General features: G+C 34.4%; 3 protein-coding genes across 3 annotated transcripts; all 3 read right to left on the bottom strand.

The window, feature by feature from the left end:
• Positions 1-1470: 1470 nt before the first annotated feature.
• LOC112803111 (ankyrin repeat domain-containing protein 2B) lies at positions 1471-5045 on the bottom strand. The gene is made up of 9 exons (XM_025846602.3): positions 4798-5045; positions 4656-4703; positions 3672-3925; positions 3199-3408; positions 2975-3123; positions 2708-2870; positions 2396-2488; positions 1943-2082; positions 1471-1811 (listed from the first exon to the last, which is right to left on the bottom strand). Exons 2-9 carry the CDS (start codon positions 4687-4689, stop codon positions 1712-1714), a joined length of 1143 nt encoding a protein of 380 aa, XP_025702387.1. The 5' UTR covers positions 4690-4703; positions 4798-5045; the 3' UTR covers positions 1471-1711.
• Positions 5046-6838: 1793 nt separating this feature from the next.
• On the bottom strand, positions 6839-10619 carry LOC112803110 (ankyrin repeat domain-containing protein 2B). Its single transcript, XM_025846601.3, has 9 exons — positions 9983-10619; positions 9846-9886; positions 9357-9499; positions 8632-8841; positions 8384-8532; positions 8133-8301; positions 7513-7605; positions 7229-7368; positions 6839-7143 (listed from the first exon to the last, which is right to left on the bottom strand). The coding sequence occupies exons 2-9, from the start codon at positions 9877-9879 to the stop codon at positions 7044-7046; spliced, it is 1038 nt and encodes a 345-aa protein (XP_025702386.1). The 5' UTR covers positions 9880-9886; positions 9983-10619; the 3' UTR covers positions 6839-7043.
• A 1560-nt stretch (positions 10620-12179) lies between these two features.
• Positions 12180-14923, bottom strand: LOC112804063 (uncharacterized). The gene is made up of 5 exons (XM_072196146.1): positions 14470-14923; positions 13903-14090; positions 13528-13818; positions 13098-13440; positions 12180-13003 (listed from the first exon to the last, which is right to left on the bottom strand). Exons 1-5 carry the CDS (start codon positions 14921-14923, stop codon positions 12180-12182), a joined length of 2100 nt encoding a protein of 699 aa, XP_072052247.1.
• Positions 14924-16132: the final 1209 nt, after the last annotated feature.

Here is a 16132-nt window from a genome sequence, read left to right as displayed (position 1 = left end):
ATATACAATTTTTGGAAAGTATAAAGTTAATATTAACCGTCATTTTAATTAAAATCTATGATGGATAGGTATGGGATATGCGAATACACAAATTTTAAAATTTTACAATTTTACGAGACATCGTGTTATATAAGGTATTTTTTAGATAAATTATAATGAATCTTTTATATTTTATTTGTACTAAAATATAAAATAATATTTTAATTATTTTTAATATCTTCTTTTAACTATATAAAAGTATTTAAAATATTTTTTGTTTTAATAAATAATAATATATATTATTTTTAAACTTGGATATGCTAACCTGTGATGGTATTTATGTGTGTGTGTCTAAGTATGTTCGGAGAAAAATTTTTTATTTTTTATTTTCTATTAAGATAAACATGCATATCAGACTCATTAATTCAACAAAGTGTCTGTGTTTGATAGATTAAAATTATATTAAATTTGAAATAACTGAAATTAAGATATGAATAAATTTGAATAAATAAATTTAACCGATACAAAGTATATACAAAATACAAGATATACATGACATTATGTATTAGTATAAATTGACATGTATGATGAGATGATAATGAATTTTGGATGGGATATTTTTGTATGCATTGTTGTATAATTATATTACATGTATATAAAAATTGGGAGCCACTCTCACTCAGAGACGTCTAAAACGTCATTTTTAAACGATATTTCTTAATAATTAAAATTTAATATATATAATCGAATAAACTGTATTATTTTTATCATAATTAGATCGAAAAAACTGATTTGGCAAAAAAATCGCGATTTTTAAACCAATCTAAATTAATATTTTTTGAGAAATAACTACAATACCCCTATTATAGCAAATAACTAAAATACTCATATATATATATATATATATATATATATATATATATATGTATAAAATAAAAATATTTTATCATTTTTTATAATAAAGATATTGCAGTTAATTTTTATAAAAAATATTAATTTAAATCAGTTTAAAATTTAGTTCATCAAGTTTTTGGCCAAATTAATGTTAGATCTAATTTTGACAAAAATTACACGATTTAATTAGTTATATGTATTGAATTTTAATTACTAAAAAATATTTTTAAAAAAACACATTTTAAATATCTTTATTTGCGTGATTCCTATAAAAATTTAGCCAATAACTCAATCAAATAAAATACATATTAAAATATAAAATACACATTAAAAATAAATTATATATGTTTATATACAAATACATACTAACTATTTTAACAATTAATTTTTTGTATTCATGTTACATTTTTGAATAACTTTATATTAGCTGGGAGTTCTTAAAAAGATTTAACATTTTAGGTTCAAAACACGCAGTAGATCGAAATATTCCAAACTTTAAAAAACTTTTTCCCTAATCCCTTGTCTTTCTTATTGTTGGTTGAATGGGAGACAGTCTCACTAGAACCTCGCAAATGAAAACAAGTAGTCGATATGAACTAACGACAAAAATAATTTCTTCATGCCACTACGTAAAAATAATGCAGTGCGACAACCCATGCATTACAAGTTTACATAAGTATATTTAAAAAAAAAATTCGCGGTGTAATCCCATCCTCTAAAAGGAATTTAGTTTTAACACACCGAAATATTTAAAAAAAGTAAAAGTCACGATGATGCCTCTCTTTTACCCTCGGTTTCTTTTTCCTACTTGGTGATCGCATGCCACTGTGCCTTGCCATTACAGGAAAGCATCTTTTTCGAGCAGCTTTAGAACATCATTTTGATTGTTTAGCTTCGCAACATCTATTGGAGTTTTCCCGTCCATGTTCTGGAGAGTGCTGCATATTGGACGAGATAAGAAACAAAGTAGGATGAACAATTTAAAGATTGTATCCATTTGTGCACATAGTTTATTAAATTGGCATGAAGAGTTAGAAATTATCAAAAGCGATAATCTGACGTTACTTACACTGCAGCACCATTTTCAAGGAGAAGGGCAACACATTCCTTCCTGCCATAACCAGCTGCATAATGAAGAGCCGTGTTCTTATTCTTATCCAAAGCATCTACTTTTGCGCCTGCCTCAAGGAGAATTTGTGCACACTTCACCTGGAGTAATATCAAGAGCATCATTTCAGATTTCAGTCATAGAAGAGCCTAGCTATAACCCTAAACTTCTAGTTCCCGATGAGGTTTCCTTTGCTTCTCACACAACTTGGAAGAAACAGGAAGCTCAGAGAATGTCAGTACCATATAGCACCATCCACACTCCACAGCTATTATTGCCACTAGCTACCTCCTTTACCACAACCACAACCACCAATGCTTTAAATCCTCCATTGCTACCAAAATTACAAATTTACAAGAAACAAGAAAATAAGATGTAAAAGATGAGAAAGTATTTTACTGCATATTAGCATACCTCTCCATATCCACAGGAAAAATGTAAAGCAGTTCTTCCCTCTGAATCTTCTTCGTCCTTGTCAGCGCCAGAGGCTAGAGCATTTTTCAAGCCCTAATTGAAATGTGTAAAGTTTTAGTTCTCATATAGCTTGCTAAATCATACCCAGAATAATAAAAGAATGCATGAATTTAATAATATATATATGATTTCCTCCAAATGGCAAAATTGATTCTATACACACACACACACACACACACACACACACACACACACAGAGAGAGAGAGAGAGAGAGAGAGAGAAGAGGGGAACCGGGGGGAGGGGTGCAGTACCTCCACATCACCCACACTAGCAGTTTGATGAACAATTGATTCATCTTCACCCACATCTTCTGTCTCATCTGGCACAGCATTTTCAGCAGAAGCAGCTGCTTCTCCAGAATTTGGCACCATGGCCTGTCCCAACTTCCGCAAAACGTCCTCATCATTCCAATATCTGCACAAAAGAGAAACACTTCAGAAACTATTTAAAATTCAGAAAACAGTGAACTGAGAAATTTGGAAATAGGCCAAAAAGATAAGAAATTTTGCCATCTAAACCTCATCATAGCAGCAGGACCACCAGTCTCTATCTCATCTAAAATATGCTTCAAAGATGGATCTTCTTTTATGCGTGCCATTCTCTCCTCAAGCTGATCTTTATTTGAAGGACTAGTAAGACTTTCAAGCATGGAAGACATAGATGGATCCTGAGATAGACAGTATAGATATGTTATCAACCAATAGATATTTTATATAACAGAGTACAGGGAGTTTATAAATACCTGCATCAATGCATTACCCAGGCGCTCAGCCATGGTCATGAAGTTAGGATTCTGCATCACCTGCTGCATGGTAGAATAATATTGCTGATTATCGAAGCTAGGGATACTATCCTGTGTTGCACCATGAAAAGTTTTCTGAAGCTGCTCGGCCATTTGATTGAACGATGGGTCTTTTGCTATCTGCTCAGCCAGTTCCTTGATACTTGGATCCTATGCATTCCGGATTTTAAGCATTAGTAATATGGACTTGAAATGCATGGGTTATATTGTTGTCTCACTATTGGCTTCAAAACAATGCACCACTAAGATCCAAAAAAACTGGCATGTACAAAAATAAGATTTTCTATAAGATGGAACATGCCCATAAAGTGAAATGAAAATGCTCATTAACAATAACATGGCCAATCTTTTCGTAATTCCAGCAGACATAATATATATAGTACAATATCAAAATAAAAGAGACAATGACATACATTGAGCAAACCAGACATTGCGGAGAAATCAAAAGGGTTGGGTGGAAACCCAGGTGCAGATCCAGAAGTAGCTCTTTGTCCTCCCTGTGAATCTTTTGAAGATGTTTCATCCTTGGAGTTTTTATTCTCTGCTGCAGCAGCCTTTTCATCTAAACAAACAAAAGATTCAGAAGCAGCTTTTTGTCCTCCCTGTGAATCTTTCGAAGATGTTTCATCCTTGGAATTTTTCTTCTCTGCTGCAGCAGCCTTGCCATCTAATAAAATATTCACCCGTGTTAAACTAACGCAATTTAAGATCCAAGAACCCAAGACAGTTATTTAACATTGTAAGTACAAAAACAACTGAATGGTGAGGAGAGATTAACGATAACAATCTAGGAAATATACAACGAAAAACACACACCAGACACACATACACATACAAAATAACAAAAAATTTAACAAAATGGAATAGAACGTTCACATGGTGGTTTCCACTAAAAGGAAACGGTAGACAAAAACAGATCCTAAGTAATAACAGCAGGTATTATAAAATCATGAAAGAAACGAGAAGGGAGCCAGAGGAACCAAGAGGTAATACTAATTTCCTCTCTAGTTTTGATTTCATAAAAGAATCTGCGAATATATATAGAGACTTTCAATTACCAAAGTAAATGCCAAAATTGCCAGTCTTCGTATGATCGTATCCTAATAACGCAGGAAAATTTTTACCAAAGCCATATCCTAAATTCGATGCACAACAAGCATAATGAATTGATTTTCACAATCTACAGAGAAACAAAGAATGGAAAAACCATGGATCAAAGTTCGACTTGGAATAGATTAAAAAAAAATATCACGGAATTGGGGGAAGAAAGAAACGAATCCAAGAACAAAGTGTGAAATTAGAAACTGATACAGATGTAATTACAGCTACAAATCTAGAAACCGCGGTGCGCGGCGAACAATACAGAAATGAAATAGGAATAGTAATAGAGGTATAACCAGAAATGATTTCCTTTTGGGAAGTGGAAGCCATAGCGGAAGAAGCAGCTGAAACAAAGAGAAGGAGATATTAGGGTACGATTAGAATGAAGATCAAATTATAAGAAATGGAAGAGTAAGGAAAGAGGTTCGAAGCTGAGACCTGATTCTGATTCTGATTGGGAATGGATGAATTGAAAGCGAAGAGTGAGTGAGACACAGTGGAAGCGAAACAAAACCAAACCCCTTTAAGTTTTGAGGGTTTGAAGTTTTCAGACTAAGCTACGAGTATTATCTATTTATTAATTATTAGTTACTGTTGTTAAGTTGTTTTACTGAGCTGAACAGCTGAAACAGAGAGAGAGGTGAATATGATAATGATATGGATTGGGCCCTCAAAATTCAACTTTTCTGTCATATGAATGGCCAACTCTATATCATGTGATTCTCTGTTACCCACATCCTCTCACGTCAAAATTAATTTCTAATTTTAACAGTGATAAATATAAATATTAAATATCGTAATTTCTATTTAATTCTAATTCTAATTCCTCTCATTGTTACTATAATCCTACAGTAAAATTTAATTACAAAAAAAGAAATTAACTTTTTACATTGTTAGCATTTGTATAGAACAAACTCTCGTAATTTTAATATAATTCATTTTTTCTGTTATGTATTTTATTAAGTATCATCTTTCAAACTAGTGTGGAAAATTTATATATCACAATATTATTATTTATGTCAACTTTTATCATTAAAGAATATATTCTCAAGTTTTATTGTATGGTAAGTTACCCTTACCACTAACAATGTATTTAGACTTAGTTTGATAAAATTTTTATTTTTTAAAAATAGTTTATAAAATTTGACAACTTGAATCAACTGTGTGATATCTTGCATGTTGTGACATTGATAGCAGGAGTACAAGATAGAGTGATGTGAAAATTTGACAAGAAAAGCGTTTATACTACTAACTCATTTGTGTAGGTTTTGCAGGAACAAACTCTGATCGATGATATCCTTAGATATATACAAATTCACAAATGGAATCTAGAAAGGACTAGTGCCCCCTTGAGTTGAGCTGCTTACTTGGTTCGTACTAGTAGAGCGAGTCAATACAAAAGACTGTTTGAGTAGATTGGGTATCATTGATTGGAATAATAACATTTGTGTTATGTGTAACAAGGAAGTTGAATCTGTATAACATTTGTTTATTACGTGTGAGTTTGCTTAGCAGGTATGGTGTGCATGAATTACTCATGTGGGTCGTGTTTGGAGTATCACATGAACTATAAAAGAACACTCTAGTGTTGGAGGATGATGCCTATGAGAAGAGACGAGCCTAAAACATAGTTAGTGGGATTCTTTCCAATTATATGAAATGTCTGGTTGTGTAGAAATGAACACATTTTTCAGAATAAGGCAACAATTGCGGTGGATTGCGTTGCTAGATCGTTTTGTTGTTCTAAAGAGTGGCATTAAAACTAAGTCGTTGTTGATGACTATGTCCGAGATGACATAGGGGTTGGGTAGCATTTATTTTTTGATTATGTACACTCCACTGAGTGTGTTGAGCTTTCTTTCAAAAAAAATATAATTTTTAAAGGATAATTTTTTAAAAGTTATAACATTTATGTTTGGTAAATCAAATTAAAAAAAACTTTCAATAAATACAAAAAAATAATTATATTTGGTAAAATAACTTTTACAATTTAAAAACACTATAATAAACATAAATGTAAGCATTAAATTTGAAATTAATTAACATATGAGGTTATATTAGACTTTTACATTTTTAAAAACACATGCCAACTTTAAAAAGCTCTACTTTAAGTGCATTCAAAAATATCCGATCTTTTAGAAACTGTCATCTTTTTTATTTACCAAACACAAAATGAGAAACTTGAACTTTTAAAAAGCACAAACACCTCTTCCAAAAGTTTTACCAATCCAAGCCTTACTCATAAAAGTTCTATTCAATGTTGTTTAACATTAGTTTTGAAGCTTTGAATTATATCCAAACTATTATTGTTATCATAAACATACTAGTTGTAGTAATTACTATTTTCTTTTATTAAAAAACTATAAAATTACTCTTATAAATCTCGAGCTAATTTATTCATGAACGCATTAGGTATCAAGGATGAATACTACAAAATACTACAAAAGCATGCAGTGTAACACAATCCACGCATAACAAGTTACAGAGAGATCAAATTTTATGATGGACTGACATCCAACACTTACAAAGGAATCAATATAGTTTTTACACGCAACAAATTAAACTTGGATAAAACCAAAAGATATCATATCACTCACATGGCAACTTTTCCTCTCATTTCCCTTCTTTTTTTTCCCACTTTTTTTCTTTGTTGCTTACAACATGGCATTCATTATGGCTTACAACTACAGGAAAGCATCTTTTTCAAGCAGCTCTAAGACATCACTTTGATTGTTTAGCTTCGCAACATCTATAGGAGTTTTACCGTCCATGTTCTGGAGAGTACTGCAAATTGAAAGAGGTAATTAAGGACAAACAAATTATACTAATTAAGCACAATCTGAAAAGACTAATTATACTTGATACTTACACTGCAGCACCATTTTCAAGGAGTAGGGCAACACACTCCTTCCTGCCATAACCAGCTGCATAATGAAGAGCTGTGTTCTTATTCTTATCCAAAGCATCCACTTTTGCTCCAGCCTCAATCAGAACTTGTGCACACTTCACCTGGAATCATATCAACTGTGTCCGTTAAGCCATAGAAAGCAAGAGCCTAATGATAGTCATAAAATTTACATTCCTGATTCTCTTTTATTTTGTGTGTGCAGCTTTGTAGGAGAGAACCAAGGAGGAACTTTAATACTAGTATACCTCGCCATATCCACATGCAAAATGTAAAGCAGTTCTTCCCTCGGCATCTTCTTCATCCTTGTCGCCACCAGAGGCTAGTGCATTTTTCAAGCCCTATTTGATTAAATAAAATGTTAGCTGTCAATTTTTTATTTTTCAAATTATGCCCAGATACAACAATGGCTAAATTGGACAATATAAGATCAGCTGCATGAAGGTTAACAATCAAATAAACACTCAATAATACAGACAATTTTAGTTCTGTTTAGTTTATGTTCCTTCAAAGTTAACAAAAGAAATTAAGCAAACAACCCATTGCAACACAATGATATGCAAAATACAAACTTAATACACACCTGATTTCCATTAATTTAACACGGGGTTGGTTTATAGAAAATTAGAAGGTTTTAACCTACAGGATTCTGCAAATGAAATGATACCCAAGTTCCTACTTAGACTATTTCTTTGTTCCCTCCACAACCTTACAAGAGGAATTCTTTTCAAATAACATAAGAAATGAAAGTGGAAGGAATTTTGAGGATAACTACAACCAAAACATAAATATTCATGATTCTTTAAAAGAAGGCAAAAAGGTTCAAAGCATGTGTACATATACAGAAAGTGTTGTATTGACATAGTACCTCCACATCACCAATACTAGCAGTGTGATGAACAAGTGATTCATCTTCATTTCCCACATCTTCAGTCTCATCTGCCCCTGGATTTTCAGCAGAAGCAGCTGCATCTGCAGAAGTTGGAAGGCCCATTGCTTGCCCCAACTTCCGTAAAGCCTCCTCGTTATTCCAGTATCTGCATGAAATTTATCACTTCAAAACATATCGAAATTTTAAAAACAGTAGAAGATAACAGAAAGATATGTTAGTGTCTAAACTTCATCATAGCAGCAGGACCGCCGTTCTCTATCTCGTCTAAGATATGTTTCAAAGATGGATCGTCCTTGATGCGTGCCATTCTCTCTTCAAGCTGTTCTTTGTTTGTTGGATTTGTAAAACTTTCAAGCATGGCAGACATTGATGGATCCTGCAAAATAGACATGAGACGGCATATATACATTTTATAACTGGAAATACTGCCATGGAACAAAGAATATAATGGAGAAGTTTAATAAAAAACAAATACCTGCATCAATGCATTACCCAAACGTTCAGCCATGGTCATAAAATTAGGATTCTGCATAACTTGTTGCATGGTTTGATAATATTGCTGATTATCAAAGTTGGGGATACCCTCCTGTGGTGCACCTTGAAAGCTCTTCTGAAGCTGCTCAGCCATCTGATTGAATGATGGATCTTTTGCTATCTGTTCAGCCAATTCTTTGATGCTTGGATCCTATGAATTCCGCATTTTAGTATTAGTAAGCGCTTATCAAGAAATAGCAATTATGGAATACAAATTCTTTGAGATTCATAAATGGATTTCAATTAGACAAACCTTAAGGGTGTGTTTGGAACACAACGGAATTGTAAAATGAATTGATTTCAACATACTTTCAATGTGTATTTTGTATTTGAATATGTATTATACACTGGTAACTGATTTGGTGATAGATTTTGGAGTACACATAGAATATATGAATTAGGAATAACTACTTAAGTTTCAGTGCCAACAGTAAGATCACTGAAAAAGTTCACATTTTCTTTCCCTTATAAATCATGGCATTCCAACCATAGGGTTGGAAAGACACAAATTGATGAAAACAGCGACCTCATTAAGCAGTGACATGCTCAAATTGCATCCAAAAATCATACTCAATGTATAAAATATCCATAATATCAATAAATACAAAAGGTATGATAGATATAAGCATATGACAAAATACAAAAAGAAAGGAAACAGTGATATACATTGAGAAGACCAGACATGGCAGAGAAATCGAAAGGGTTGGCTGGAAACCCAGTTGCAGGTCCAGAAGTTCGTCCAGCCTGTGAATCTGCAGAGGATGTTTCATCCTTGGGATTTGTGTTCTCTGCTGTGCCAGCTTTGTCATCTAAGAAAATCTCAACATGTTAATTTTTTGGTAAAGATTCATCAACCAAAAGTCAAAACTTTATGAAGCAAGTAGTTTGTATTGATAAATGACTGCAACTCCAATATCTTTGTGAAACCTACATACAAATGCAAACACATCTGGTAATTCATGTACAACAATTCTAAGATTCCAATTCCAAGTTCACACATCTAAACAGAAAAATATATAACTCAATATGACTTATGCATCATCTATCAAGATTCAAGAGCATAGTTTAAAACTTTAAATCCCTTGTTTATTAAAGAACTATAAATCCACTTGTAATTGGAGGAAGAAAAAAGAGCGGAGGGAGGGATAAACATACCAGCAGGAATATCCTTTTCAGGATTCGAAGCCATAATTTAGCTGACACAAAAGTCAAAGAGATGTTTAGATAATCGAAGATGAATCTGTGAGAGAGAGAGAGAGAGTATTGAAATTGAAGAGGTTGAGAGTTGAAACCTGAGTAGAAGCAGGGAGATAAGGTACTAACTGTGTTTCAATGGAAAATAAAATAAAATAAAATAAAATAAAATAAGTAGTTGGTAGTAAATAAATATGAATATATGTTTATTGTTTAAGTTGGAAATTGGAAGTGGAAAATGAAATAGAAAATAGGGAGCGATGGATGGATAGAGAATGGCGTGTGTGGACAAAGAGAGTGGGGCCCACAATCTTCATCGTCATCTTCTCAAATGAATGGCTCACTTTGCTGCCAACACTGTTTCCTCCATTTTCTTCCAGCGAAGCTCCTCTTTTCAATAACAATAATAGGCTTTTTAATTTCAATATGGTACCGGAACTTCTAACAGACGCCGTTATGGGGGAGGGAGGGGAATGACGAGAGTGTGGTGTCAGTGACCACCCAACTCGCACCGTGCGAGTTCCACTAAGCAAATCTCACCGTGCGAGTTCCGTCCAGCAAATCTGACCGTGCGATTGCCACCACCGAAGACACGTGTCGCGTAGCAGGAGCCACCCCAATTCGGTGCCCTTATAACAGCTCCCTCACTCATGCATTAACTTCTCTCACCCTCCGAGACATCACTCTCCCAGCTTTCGTTTTCAAACCTGAAGCCCCCATTGTTATTCATCTTCCTCCTCTCATTTCTGCATGTTTCAATACATGAAAGAATGCCCAAAAAAAATAAAACTAGAGATGTTGATCGACCTGAGCTTCATATCATGCATTATCTCGGTCACTTTGATTATATAAGTTTTTTTTTAAGGTTTTTAAATTTTTTTATTTAAAAATATTAATGTAAAATATTTATTTATTATGATTGTTGTTATTAGAAGTGCAAATTAGAAATATCCATAGGATAGAATGATTATTACTATTTTTTAGGATTTATATGTATTTTTTAAGATTTATAGAATTTTTGGAATTAATTTTTAGAATATAAGTATTATTGTTAGTGAAATTATTGTTATTATTTAGTAAGTTTGGGACGTTTTTTATAGAGAGCACGGAAATTTTAGAATGTGAATTTTGAATGTTTTGTATTATTATTATAGTTATGTTTATGTTTAAATATAAATATAAGGAAATTAAAAAAATTGGACCCCCAACGGTTATAATTGTAACTAATATTGAGAATAGGTTTAATTTAATTTTTATAGTTATGTTTATGTTTAAATATAAATATAAGGAAATTAAAAAAAAAATTGGAGCCCCAACGGTTTAATTTAATTTTGAAAATAGGTTTAATTTAATTTTTATAATTCTATTTAAATTATTAAGTAGGTATATTGTAATGAATGAAGGTAAATGTTCTTGTTGTTGTGAGTTAGTCTTAGTTTGGGAAACTATTAATTAGTTAGTATGAATGATGTTCCAAAAAGAATTTAGGCATAGAGTGATTGTTATAAATGTTTTTTATAATTCAGTGAAATATCTTTAGTTAACTAATGGTATATGCAGTAGTAGGTGGTTAGTGGGTATTATTACATATTATTCAAGATAAATGTGTTACTGTGGAGAGATTTGATTAGGTATTTATGTATTAGTTATCATTATTATCAATAGTTGTTGTGGTATAAAATATTTTTATTTTAGTAGTAACCTAGTAAGTGTTAAGAAGTTGAGTAATACTTTGTTATGAACTTTGCAGAAGTTAAGAATGTTGACATGTGAGCATCCTGTTCCTCCGGATCGGTACAATGTTGACATATAAGAAATAAACATAACAATCTTTAAAAGCTTTAAGTGAAATAGAACATACACATTCTCTGATCCAAACTGCTACTGAGATTCCAACTAGGTTTTCTACTTATTCAATTAGATTCCATTAATACTTTAACACATGGTTGATGGTTCTCCATTAAAGAGATGAATAAAAATAGCAACTTTATTTTTCGAGCATATATAATATTTGGTGTTGTTAAGTAGTCGATATTAATAAATAATACATATTAATAAATACTTGTAGTAGATATTAATATAATACATATTAATTACTTACCAAATTATTATAAGTTAAAAATAGTTACTAATTTAACATAAAAGCAAAATAAAAACGTCATGCAATGTTACATAAATACGAGTTTCCGAGTGATATTATACAATGTTAGATTTATCAGGTCAATTTAAATCACATTGTCAACTTATGCCATGCTATATAATGCTACGCATATCATATCATCTGAGACTGTGAATCTACTGAGCATTTTCGCCGGCATTTGCACCAGATGACTGACGGCATCTGCTACGAGTATGTCCCTCAGCTCCACATAGCCTACATCGCCTAGGACGACGTAACATTCGCGTGTCCATCTCATTTAAGAAGCGAGTCATCTTGGGGCGACCTTTCGTGACGCGCCTAAGGTACGGATTCGGTACGAACCGAGGTCCATTGTAAGCTGGCCATGTTGTAGGATTACCTAGTGGCCTAAACCTTGCTCGGTACACCCGCCGAATCTGGTCCATCTTATACACATCATGGACATATAGTTTCCAATCCAGTCGTTGGTTAGCACAACAAGCGAACACATGTCTGCAAGGGATCCGATCCACCTGGAACTCACCGCAGTCACATCGAAGTCCTCGTAGATCAACTGCAAATTCCATTCCACTTGGCATCTCACGCACCTCAAAGACCTCATTCAGGCGGTCAAAGCAACTGACCTGAATGTTCCCCGATGCAAGCTGGTTTGCATGCAACTTCGAACTCACGACATCTGAGAACACATGCCCCGCACTAATCCGCGCTTCTGCCTCTGCTCTTTTTCGGGTGAACAACTCGTTTAGCCTGTAGAATGTTGCCTTCACAAGAGCAGTTATAGGCAGATTGCGTGCACCCTTCAACACTGAATTGATGCATTCCACAAGATTCGTCGTCATGTGCCCCCATCGGTATCCACCGTCAAATGCCAATGCATACTGCTCGCGAGGAATTCGGTTTAACCAGTCTGTATACGCTTCGCCCCGTTCCCGCAATCGCTGGTATCGCAGTTCGTACTCCCGCACCGTCCTTGAATATCCTGGAGGAAAGCAAAAAAAAAAAATTAGCTGTCGAAAGAAATCGCGTGATGGTGGAATCTATTAATAACATAACTAAATTTAGTAAATGGTTACCAATGTTGACGACCAATTTTTGGAGGTACGGTGCCTTGAATTTCCGCAGAAAGTTTGACTCAATATGCCTGATGCAAAACATATGAAAAGCTCTAGGAGGTGACCAAGCTCCATTACTGCGCTCCACAGCTGCATTGATGGATTCGTGTCGGTCGGATATTAGACCAATACCATCCCGAGTGACAACATGTTGACGAAGGTTACTTAGGAAAAAGTGCCATGCATCAGAAGTCTCTCCCTCCACAACAGCAAACGCAATTGGGACAATATTGTTGTTCCCATCTTGTGAAACTGCCACTAGCAGACAACCCTTATACTTTCCATACAAGTGAGTCCCATCCACCTGGACAACCGGTTTACAGTGTCTGAATGCCCTAATACAGGGGTAATAACTCCAGAATACTCGGTGCAGTACTCGAATATCACCCACCAATTCATCCCCTTGATAAGCAGGCATAGTCTCAAAATGGACAACACCTGACGGCTCCCTATGACACATGGCCTCAAACCATATAGGCAACGCTTCATACGATGCTTCCCAACCTCCGAATATTTTTTCTACTACCCTTTGCTTAGCCAGCCATGCTTTCCGATAACTAATGGTGTAGTTAAACTTCGATTGCACTTCTGCTATAACCGACTTTACCTTTAAGGACGGGTCCGCCTCAACCAATGGCTTTATCGCTTCTGCAATTGTGAGAGAATCCAGCTTCGAATGGTCCTGTGAAATCATGGCTCGGGTACATGTGTGACTACCATTATACCTCCTTATAACCTAACAGTACTTCCTGCTGATCATGCTAACCCTGATAAGCCAATCACACCCTGATCCGTACTGCGTACACTTGGCATAAAATGTCAACGGCTCAGACTCATACACCCGGTAGTCTACACTTCGTCGTATGGTATACTCTTTTATCGCCTTAATAACAGCTTCCCTCGAACCGAACTCCATACCAACGGCAAACTCACCATCTGCGACAATAGGAATCTCTGCATTTGACAACCAGCATAGGAAAAATCAAATAAAGAGACATATATTACAAATCTGACAACACCTTATTATGTCACTCTAATTAAAACAAAAACACCAGCAAGTCATGTAAAAATTAGACCATAAAGGCCGGTTCGACCGTCGCACGACATGAACCGGAACCTAACCGGTCCGGTTCACTGGATTTTAACCCTTAACTGCGAATGATATTTACAAACTCATGTAAATTTTACCTACCTGCAGTCATATATCCCGGAAACTCCGGAACATGCATGGCTTCCAAATCCAAAACTCGCATGAATGATGGCTCCTCAAACGGCTCATCGTTTGCGAGTGCATTTGCCACCTCTGTTACATCTGGCGCCGTAGCTCCTTCACCTTGATCTTCACCTCCATCTCCATCTGGACCAACAAACTGGTAGTTACTTTCGAACTCTTCTTCGCTGTCAGTATTATAATCTTCTCGTAGAATATTTCGGTCGGCCTCAGATTGTTCAAACTCAATATACAACTCGATGAAGGAGATCTGAGCCCGGTTTTCAATATACATTGAAAACATCTCTTGCATGCTCGCTTCGTCCGTCACATATCTGCTTTGAAACTGGACGAATCCACCAAATACCTGTATGGGATATCTGTATAGAATACATGATATCTTTCTTGCTCTCTCAGAATCAATGGCTTCAGAAATCACCCCTTTCAGCTCTTCAAATGAGATGATAAAGGGAATAACAACATCTAAGGGTTTTTCACATATAAATTTTACTCCTTCCGAAGTTTGTAGTAAAATCTGACCAAAATAATACACCTTTAATAATACTCGGTCACTCATCTCTCTCAAACATATAAAAAGAAAAGAACATAGATTTGGCAAGTAGAGTTCAATTTTGAATCACCAGATAATAATAAGGAAATAAGAAAGAAGAAACAGAAGAGTATGCGGCCGTTCAAGTTGGGGAAGAAGAAGACGCGAGTGACCTACTTCCTTACTGCGTGCTTTTATATGGACCATTTTAAGGAACTCGCACCCATCGACTAGGTTAACATGACACAGCTAAATATTTACAACTCAAATCGCACCATGCGATTTCCTGTTCAATTTCCTGGAATAGACTTCATCCCCACTCAAAACGGAGGGTGCGAGTTCCTACCAACATACACCCCCTACAACTCGCACCATGCGATTTGTTGCACCGTTGTAGCACACCCAACTTTAAACGGAGGGTGCGATTTCAGTTGCAGAAAATCTCATTTCTCCTTATCATACAAATCGCAATGTGCGATTTCATGTAGCATAAATTTTCATTTCTCCTTCTCATACAAATCTCACGGTGAGATTTCTCCACCCTCACAGTGTCAGAAAGCTATCCCACATATGCGTGTATTCCCCCATACTTCCATATCTGTGAAAAGCTCCCCTGTAGGTTCCATATCGATAAAAATTAGCCACAATAATAACTTGTCTTTTGATAAAACCAATAAAATAAAGAAATTACATTTACGTGTAACAAATAATAATTGTATAATACATTACTTTGCATATCTTAAAAACGAGATCTTATAAATGCCTTTTCTCTATGGAGAAATATATGGTAAAGATGTTGTTTTAAAGATGTGCTTACATGGCAAAATCTAAACCACACATTTTAAAACCACACTTTTAACTTAAAATCGTAACTCTTTACAAAGAAAAGCGTCACCTAATGAAAAAAAGTAAATTAGAAGATTTAAAAGAAGAAATAATTAAATTATCAAAACTAATAGATCAAAAATTAATGATTTTAACCAATGTTAATTGTAATAACACTGAATTCTTAAAATCAATACAAAATGATTTTTCTCAAAATCTTTATTTTACTATAAGTTTTATTGAAGGACTTCAAAAACCTGAAAAAACTTACTTTTCACATGGAATTTCTAAAAAATGCTACCATGGAAATGATTCCCCACATCTTCATCATACTTTTAACCCACAATTAAATTCTATAGTAGATATGCTTGAAGAAATTTTACTATCTATAAAATTTCAAAGAAATAAGGA

Source organism: Arachis hypogaea, chromosome 5, assembly GCF_003086295.3.
Source record: "Arachis hypogaea cultivar Tifrunner chromosome 5, arahy.Tifrunner.gnm2.J5K5, whole genome shotgun sequence".
NCBI classification, from domain to species: domain Eukaryota; kingdom Viridiplantae; phylum Streptophyta; class Magnoliopsida; order Fabales; family Fabaceae; genus Arachis; species Arachis hypogaea.
The sequence above is the reverse complement of the archived record's forward strand: the minus strand, read 5'-3'. Positions and strand labels throughout refer to the sequence as shown.

Bases quoted from the DNA above. Each gene is read 5' to 3' on its own strand.
- LOC112803111 (XM_025846602.3), bottom strand. From the start codon at position 4,689: ATGGCTTCCACTTCCCAAAAGGAAATCATTTCTG. The intron at 2,489-2,707 runs GTACTGCACCCC...CATTTCAATTAG, and splicing joins CTAGTGTGGGTGATGTGGAG to GGCTTGAAAAATGCTCTAGC. The intron at 1,812-1,942 runs GTAAGTAACGTC...TCCAATATGCAG, and splicing joins CTTGAAAATGGTGCTGCAGT to CACTCTCCAGAACATGGACG.
- LOC112803110 (XM_025846601.3), bottom strand. From the start codon at position 9,879: ATGGCTTCGAATCCTGAAAAGGATATTCCTGCTG. The intron at 8,302-8,383 runs GTTTAGACACTA...AATTTCATGCAG, and splicing joins GGTCCTGCTGCTATGATGAA to ATACTGGAATAACGAGGAGG. The intron at 7,144-7,228 runs GTAAGTATCAAG...TTCAATTTGCAG, and splicing joins CTTGAAAATGGTGCTGCAGT to TACTCTCCAGAACATGGACG.
- LOC112804063 (XM_072196146.1), bottom strand. From the start codon at position 14,923: ATGAGTGACCGAGTATTATTAAAGGTGTATTATTTTGGTCAGATTTTA. The intron at 13,441-13,527 runs GTGGGTGATATT...CCGGTTGTCCAG, and splicing joins CTTATCAAGGGGATGAATTG to GTGGATGGGACTCACTTGTA. The intron at 13,004-13,097 runs GTAACCATTTAC...GCTTTCCTCCAG, and splicing joins AAAATTGGTCGTCAACATTG to GATATTCAAGGACGGTGCGG.